The sequence below is a fragment of the Procambarus clarkii genome, chromosome 49 (genome assembly GCF_040958095.1).
Source record: "Procambarus clarkii isolate CNS0578487 chromosome 49, FALCON_Pclarkii_2.0, whole genome shotgun sequence".
Classification (NCBI taxonomy): Eukaryota; Metazoa; Arthropoda; class Malacostraca; order Decapoda; family Cambaridae; genus Procambarus; species Procambarus clarkii.
In genome coordinates, this window is record NC_091198.1 from 17,463,195 (window position 1) to 17,472,238 (window position 9,044).

Consider the following 9,044-nt stretch of genomic DNA (forward strand, 5'->3'; position numbering starts at 1 on the left):
AGCTGAACAGTGACATCAACTGAACAATGAACGAATGAGGAATTGGAAGCTGGGAATGTATAATGTGTCCAGGAGGAAGAGAAGATGTGTCCAGAAGGAAGAGAAGATGTGTCCAGGAGGAAGACAAGATGTGTCCAGAAGGAAGAGAAGATGTGTCCAGGAGGAAGAGAAGATGTGTCCAGAAGGAAGACAAGATGTGTCCAGAAGGAAGAGAAGATGTGTCCAGGAGGAAGACAAGATGTGTCCAGGAGGAAGACAAGATGTGTCCAGGAGGAAGACAAGATGTGTCCAGGAGGAAGACAAGATGTGTCCAGGAGGAAGACAAGATGTGTCCAGGAGGAAGACAAGATGTGTCCAGGAGGAAGACAAGATGTGTCCAGGAGGAAGACAAGATGTGTCCAGGAGGAAGACAAGATGTGTCCAGGAGGAAGCCAAGATGTGTCCAGAAGGAAGAGAACATGTGTCCAGGAGGAAGCCAAGATGTGTCCAGAAGGAAGAGAACATGTGTCCAGGAGGAAGACAAGATGTGTCCAGGAGGAAGACAAGATGTGTCCAGGAGGAAGAGAACATGTGTCCAGGAGGAAGCCAAGATGTGTCCAGGAGGAAGACCAGATGTGTCCAGGAGGAAGCCAAGATGTGTCCAGGAGGAAGACAAGATGTGTCCAGAAGGAAGAGAAGATGTGTCCAGGAGGAAGAGAAGATGTATCCAGAAGGAAGCCAAGATGTGTCCAGGAGGAAGCCAAGATGTGTCCAGGAGGAAGAGAACATGTGTCCAGAAGGAAGCCAAGATGTGTCCAGGAGGAAGCCAAGATGTGTCCAGGAGGAAGCCAAGATGTGTCCAGGAGGAAGCCAAGATGTGTCCAGGAGGAAGCCAAGATGTGTCCAGGAGGAAGCCAAGATGTGTCCAGGAGGAAGCCAAGATGTGTCCAGAAGGAAGCCAAGATGTGTCCAGAAGGAAGACAAGATGTGTCCAGAAGAAAGAGAAGATGTGTCCAGAAGGAAGAGAAGATGTGTCCAGGAGGAAGCCAAGATGTGTCCAGAAGGAAGCCAAGATGTGTCCAGAAGGAAGACAAGATGTGTCCAGAAGAAAGAGAAGATGTGTCTAGAAGGAAGACAAGATGTGTCCAGGAGGAAGCCAAGATGTGTCCAGAAGGAAGCCAAGATGTGTCCAGAAGGAAGACAAGATGTGTCCAGAAGAAAGAGAAGATGTGTCCAGAAGGAAGAGAAGATGTGTCCAGGAGGAAGCCAAGATGTGTCCAGAAGGAAGCCAAGATGTGTCCAGGAGACAAGACAAGATGTGTCCAGGAGACAAGACAAGATGTGTCCAGGAGACAAGACAAGATGTGTCCAGGAGACAAGACAAGATGTGTCCAGGAGACAAGACAAGATGTGTCCAGGAGACAAGACAAGTTGTGTCCAGGAGACAAGACAAGATGTGTCCAGGAGACAAGACAAGATGTGTCCAGGAGACAAGACAAGATGTGTCCAGGAGACAAGACAAGATGTGTCCAGGAGACAAGACAAGATGTGTCCAGGAGACAAGACAAGATGTGTCCAGGAGACAAGACAAGATGTGTCCAGGAGACAAGACAAGATGTGTCCAGGAGACAAGACAAGATGTGTCCAGGAGACAAGACAAGATGTGTCCAGGAGACAAGACAAGATGTGTCCAGGAGACAAGACAAGATGTGTCCAGAAGGAAGACATGATGTGACCACCTTCAAGAAGTAACATCCCCAGACACACTCCACAACACGACCATCAACCAGAGAACAGACCACCACATACCCAACATATGCAGCAGTTGACCGGGAGATTTACCACATCAACTCCCGTTGCCAAAAAAAAACCCCATCAACATACCGTTAACAATGACATAAAAAACGGGTTTTAAACCGAACGGTTTATATTTGACGCCATTAAACACCATTGTACATCAGCAAACGAACTGAACGTTTTTTATAGAATGGATTATTTTCTCGTTTGTAATTCATCCTTGACCGAGGATCATTGATATCCGTCAACGGTGTTGACCGGAGGGCACTTGTTGCGCGCGCCGAGCCTTGACAGCGGGTGTCAATATGTACACAAACACTGCTCGGTCAACAGCAAGCTTTACGCAGAAGTTCATACGGCGCGAGGATGCAACTGGGCCACGGTGAGAGCCTCACTACACACACAGCACCGTAACGGTGCGAGGGGGGGGCGAGGCTGAGTGGTCTCGGGGTGCGTTCTACACTCGCAACACCCTGTGTACCGCTGCTTAACTAACTAACGTCGTTTCCTGCCCTGGCTCTGAGGCTGTATTGTCTGCTAGCGACCTGTCTCTCTGTCTCTCTGTCTCTCTGTCTCTCTCTCTCTCTCTCTGTCTCTCTCTCTCTCTGTCTCTCTCTCTCTCTCTCTCTCTCTCTCTCTCTCTCTCTCTCTCTCTCTCTCTCTCTCTCTCTCTCTCTCTCTCTCTCTCTCTCTCTTTCTCTCTCTCCAGCGATCTTACAACTGGTGCACCATATCGACCCACCTCGGGGTCACCACACCCGGGGTCACCACACCCGGGGTCACCACACCCGGGGTCACCACACCCGGGGTCACCACACCCGGGGTCACAACACCCGGGGGTCACAACACCCGGGGTCACAACACCCGGGGTCACAACACCCGGGGTCACAACACCCGGGGGTCACAACACCCAGGGTCACAACACCATTACCATCACCACCACCATGAGCACCATCACCACCGCCAGCACTCCGGGACACCATAACGACAGTAGTTAGAGATGCCAGCGGCCAATCATCCACTCTACCGTTTAACACAAACGTCAGACCAGTTAAACAATATGCAACATCAGCATGGAGCTTCCAGCTAATGCTAAATGACAAAAGAACCAGAAGTGTTCACGACATACGAGATACTAATGGAAATAGAGGAAAATGAATACAAATATCTATCAAAATAAGGCACGAAGTCTGGAAGACTTTCTAACTCAGTATAGTGACAGTGTCAGACCACGGAGGAAGGACTGAAACAGGAATTTCCTTAAGTACTTTCGTATATTAATACATCTTCAGAAGGGAAGATGTATCAATATACGAAAGTACTTAAGGAAATTCCTGTTTCAATTCTATTCCTCCGTGGTCTGATACATTTTTCATCACGTGTTAATTTTCGTGATTTACACACACTCAGTATAGAATTTACGTGCCATGCACCGTGCCTTGCACCGTGCCTTGCACCGTGCCTTGCACCGTGCCTTGCACCGTGCAGTCTCCTGCACGTGATCGACCACCACACCAAGAAACGCAGCTGGAAATGAAAACACAAATAAATCAGAGATGGATGATAAAATTGATATAGAGCGAGAGGTAATGAACCAGCCAGATCCTTGTGCATAGAGGCCGCCTCTATGTACACCAGTATGTTCATACTGCCGCTACTGCAGGTATAGTGCAGCGACTGTGTGGGGGGTGGGGAGGGGGTGGGGTGTGGGGTGGTGGGGGTGTGTGGGGTGGGGAGGAGGGGGGCGACGACATTAGGGAAGAGAAAGAGTTTCAGAATCAACAGATTCATGTATAAACTATAGACGACATCTACAGCATCCCAGGTGGAGATGGGAGGCTGACCATCCCAGGTGGAGATGGGAGGCTGACCATCCCAGGTGGAGATGGGAGGCTGACCATCCCAGGTGGAGATGGGAGGCTGACCATCCCAGGTGGAGATGGGAGGCTGACCATCCCAGGTGGAGATGGGAGGCTGACCATCCCAGGTGGAGATGGGAGGCTGACCATCCCAGGTGGAGATGGGAGGCTGACCATCCCAGGTGGAGATGGCAGGCTGACCATCCCAGGTGGAGATGGGAGGCTGACCATCCCAGGTGGAGATGGCAGGCTGACCATCCCAGGTGGAGATGGGAGGCTGACCATCCCAGGTGGAGCTGTATCACCGTTCTCTTAACCGTTGAGAGAGGCGTGAGTGTGGTGGTGGTGTTGTGGTGGTGGAGAGCAGTGTTCACGTGGTAACTGCAGCACAATGTCCGGTGTGGCCGGATGGTCAGCCGGCCACATAACCGGCTCCTGTAGATGAAACAGACCAATTGGCCCGTGGGAGCCGCGCGGCTGCTGGTCCAACCCGTCCTCCCAATAACACGTAGCATTTTGACGCATACTTTACCAAAGGACAAAAATTGTCGTGCAAGAAAATGGAAGCGACTCGCGATGTTGACATAATGTTCCGTTTTCTATTTGTGGGTCCTCTGGTAGGTTAGGATAAGGCACTTTAGCACGACAGTTTCTTGACGTTGGGGACGGTGGCGAGGACGGGCTGGAGTGTGACCTACAGTTCACTCCTCTTGCAGATCAGTCCAACGACTTGTAGATTTTTGGGTACTCAGCTTCCACCTGTGTCCCCTTGTTCGCGTCCCACCAGTGTTGAATAGTTTATCCTTGTCAACCCTGTCAATTCTTCTGAGAATTTTGTATGTGGTGATCGTGTCTCGCCTTACTTGTCTGTTTTTCAAGCGACGTGAGGTGCATTTCCCGCAGCCTTACCTCGTAACTCAAGCCTCTTAGTTCTGGGACTAGCCTAGTGGCATACCTCTGAACTTTTTCCAGCTTCGTCTTGTGCTTGACAAGGTACGGGCTCCATGCTGGGGCCGCATACTCCAGGATTGGTCTTACATGTACTGTGTACAAGGTTTCGAATGACTCCTTACAGAGGTTTCTGAAGGCAGTTCTGATGTTAGCCAGCTTCACATACGCCGCCGATGTTATTCTTTTTATGTGGGCTTCAGGAGACAGGTTTGGTGTGATATCAACTCCTACATATTTCGCTCTGTCCGTTTCATTAAGTACTTCATCTCCTATTCTGTATCCTGTGTCTGGCCTCCTGTTTCCTCCTCCTGGTTTCATTACCTTACATTTACTTGGGTTGAACTTTAGTAGCCATTTGTTGGACCATTCCTTCAGTTTGTCTAGGTCATCTTGTAGCCTCATACTATCATCCTCTGTCTTAATCCTCCTCATAATTTTTGCATCATCAGCAAACATTGAGTATGTGTGTGTATTCACCTAGTTGTACTTGCGCAGGTTGAGCTCTGGCTCTTTCGGCCCGCCTCTCAACTGTCAATCCATCAATTTTTTTTTTTAACCGAGCTGTTTGACCAGAAGAGACCAAGTTAGTCATGAACAGCTTCTGAGAACATATTATGAACACCAGCACAACAAGGGGTGGTTGGGCTCACCGTATATTAGTCAAATATAGACAGATCAACCCGTGTAAGTCAACATGTGACTTACAGTACTGGGCGGAGGATGGGAGCCACGAATTTACATAATGAAAACCTTTAGAAAAAGTCGCGAATCTTGGCGCTGCGAAGATAAACACAGAACCTTTATAACGGCTCCTCACAAAGTTTGTTAACAACGCTGCTCCCCGTCTCCTTATTTACTGTCGAATTCAGAACACGAATTTGAAAAGACCGCGATTGTTGCCGTCAGCTGCCCGTTACTGGCCGGCTACACCTGCAGTGTATTCCAGGCCGGCTACACCTGCAGTGTACTCCAGGCCGGCTACACCTGCAGTGTATTCCAGGCCGGCTACACCTACAGTGTACTCCAGGCCGGCTACACCTGCAGTGTATTCCAGGCCGGCTACACCTGCAGTGTACTCCAGGCCGGCTACACCTGCAGTGTACTCCAGGCCGGCTACACCTGCAGTGTACTCCAGGCCGGCTACACCTGCAGTGTATTCCAGGCTTGCTACACCTGCAGTGTATTCCAGGCTTGCTACACCTGCAGTGTACCCCAGGCCGGCTACACCTGCAGTGTATTCCAGGCCGGCTACACCTGCAGTGTATTCCAGGCCGGCTACACCTGCAGTGTACCCCAGGCCGGCTACACCTGCAGTGTACCCCAGGCTTGCTACACCTGCAGTGTACTCCAGGCCTGCTACACCTGCAGTGTACTCCAGGCCGGCTACACCTGCAGTGTACTCCAGGCCGGCTACACCTGCAGTTTACCCTAGGCCGGCTACACCTGCAGTGTACCCCAGGCCTGGTACACCTACAGTGTAGCCCAGGCCGGCTACTACGAATCCGGCCCAGGTCGGATTCGTAGTCCTGTGGTTCCGGGTTCGATTCCTGGTGGAGGCGGAAACAAATGGACAGAGATTATTTCACCCTGATGCTCCTGTTCACCTAGCAGTAAATAGGTACATGGGAGTTTAGACAGCTGCTACGGGCTGCTTCCTGGGAGGGGGGGTGAAAAAATATTTTTTAGTAGTTAGTAACAGTTGATTGATTGACAGTTGAGAGGCGGGCTGAAAGAGCAGAACTCAACCCCAGCAAGCACAACTAGATGAATACAACTAGATGAATACACACACACACACACTCACACACACACACACACACACACACACACACACACACACACACACACACACACACACACACACACACACACACACACACACAGAGTTGAGTTGGCGGGACCAAATAGCTAAAACTCAACCCCCGCAAGCACAAATAGGTGTGAGTACACACACACACACACACACACACACACACACACACACACACACAGTGAACCCTCCAACACCGTGGCCGACCTTGGACCGTTGTGAGAGTGCTGACCAACACAGTTGGTCCCTCATGTGAGGAAGAGTGAGTGAGCCACCGTGAGACTCACTCACTCACCCGCGGGATAAGGTTCACACCCCCCCCACCCCCACTCTTGCATAGTGAGCGTGTTGACACTATTCTCTACATAATAACCTGGTCCCGCTTCAGGGCATTACTGAGATAACTGACAGCAACACTGACGTCACGGGCCATCAACCAATGGCGGGTCGCTGTAGCAGAGAGGCAGCCAATGAGCACTCGCAGGGCAGCGAAGGTTCGCGCATGCGTCATGGTTCGACGAGTGAGGTATATAACGTAATGTTAATGTTTTCTTGTGTTATAAACACACATGTAAGGTACGCCAGAACCCCCCCCCCCCCCTTGAGGGCCGCCCCCCCCCTGAGGGCCGCCCCCCCCCCTGAGGGCCGCCGCCCCCCCCCCCTGAGGGCCGCGACTGGTGCGTCCGTGCGCGGAGTGGTTGGTGACTGTCTCAGTCTTGGTTCACATGTACTTATAAGAACGATTTAGAGTTCTTAAGAGTGAAGGTTCCTTAAGGATAACTATAACAACATCCAAGATCAGTCGTCATCTGTCCTCCTGAGGTTATCTTGAGATGATTTCGGAGCTTTTAGTGTCCCCGCGGCCCGGTCCTCGACCAGGCCTCCACCCCCCAGGAAGCAGCCCGTGACAGCTGACTAACACCCAGGTACCTATTTTACTGCTAGGTAACAGGGGGCATAGGGTGAAAGGAACTCTGCCCATTGTTTCTCGCCGGCGCCTGGGATCGAACCCAGGACCACAGGATCACAAGTCCAGCGTGCTGTCCGCTCGGCCGACCGGCTCCCATCACCAAACATCACTCCCAGTCCCCCGTCCTATTTCAGCTTCACTACCCCTCAGCATCATCTAATATTAAAGCTATTAATGAAAGATGTAAAGGTTTCGCAAGTGGCTGTGTTGACCAGACCACACACTAGAAGGTGAAGGGCCGACGACGTTTCGGTCCGTCCTGGACCATTCTCATTCCCAATCGACTTGAGAATGGTCCAGGACGGACCGAAACGTCGTCGTCGTCCCTTCACCTTCTAGTGTGTGGTCTGGTCAATATACTTCAGCCACGTTATTGTGACTCCTCGCCTGCAAGTGGTTGTGTAAATGCTTGACGAATCCTGGTACCTGTTTATTGCTGGCGAACATAGGCATAAGGTGAAAGGAAACTTGCCTAACCGTCTCTGTCTCTCGTGGGGATCAAACCCGGGATATTCGGTTGAGAGCCGAAGACGAAGACCACTGCGCTTTTAAGAGGTTCCATTAGCCTCGCCCGACCAGAGGAAGTGGTACAATAATTCTTGGACGAAGAACAAGAAGAGAGCGTATAGTGTAGTCCTGTACTGTGTACAGGACTACACAGTGTACTGTGTACAGGACTACACAGTGTGCTGTGTACAGGACTACACAGTGTACTGTGTACAGGACTACACAGTGTACTGTGTACAGGACTACACTAGTCCTGTACTGTGTACAGGACTACACTAGTCCTGTACTATGTACAGGACTACACAGTGTACTGTGTACAGGACTAGTGTACACAGTACACTAGTCCTGTACTGTGTACAGGACTACACTATAGTCCAGTACTGTGTACAGGACTACACTAGTCCTGTACTGTGTACAGGACTACACTAGTCCTGTACTGTGTACAGGACTACACTAGTCCTAGACTGTGTACAGGACTAGTGTAGTCCTGTACTGTGTCCAGGACTACACTAGTCCTGGACTGTGTACAGGACTACACTAGTCCTAGACTGTGTACAGGACTACACTAGTCCTGGACTGTGTACAGGACTACACTAGTCCTGTACTATGTACAGGACTACACTAGTCCTGGACTGTGTACAGGACTACACTAGTCCTGTACTATGTACAGGACTACACTAGTCCTGGACTGTGTACAGGACTACACTAGTCCTGGACTGTGTACAGGACTACACTAGTCCTGTACTGTGTACAAGAATACACTAGTCCTGTACTGTGTACAGGACTACAGTAGTCCCGGACTGTGTACAGGACTACACTAGTCCTGGACTGTGTACAGGACTACAGTAGTCCCGGACTGTGTACAGGACTACACTAGTCCTGGACTGTGTACAGGACTACACTAGTCCTGGACTGTGTACAGGACTACAGTAGTCCCGGACTGTGTACAGGACTACACTAGTCCTGGACTGTGTACAGGACTACAGTAGTCCCGGACTGTGTACAGGACTACACTAGTCCTGGACTGTGTACAGGACTACACTAGTCCTGGACTGTGTACAGGACTACAGTAGTCCCGGACTGTGTACAGGACTACACTAGTCCTGGACTGTGTACAGGACTACAGTAGTCCCGGACTGTGTACAGGACTACACTAGTCCTGGACTGTGTA

At 50.7% G+C, this 9,044-nt stretch overlaps 1 protein-coding gene across 1 annotated transcript; it reads left to right on the plus strand.

The window, feature by feature from the left end:
* Nucleotides 1-84: 84 nt before the first annotated feature.
* On the plus strand, nt 85-1,731 carry LOC123763258 (trichohyalin-like). The gene has a single exon (XM_045750367.1). The coding sequence runs from the start codon at nt 85-87 to the stop codon at nt 1,729-1,731; it is 1,647 nt and encodes a 548-aa protein (XP_045606323.1).
* Nucleotides 1,732-9,044: the final 7,313 nt, after the last annotated feature.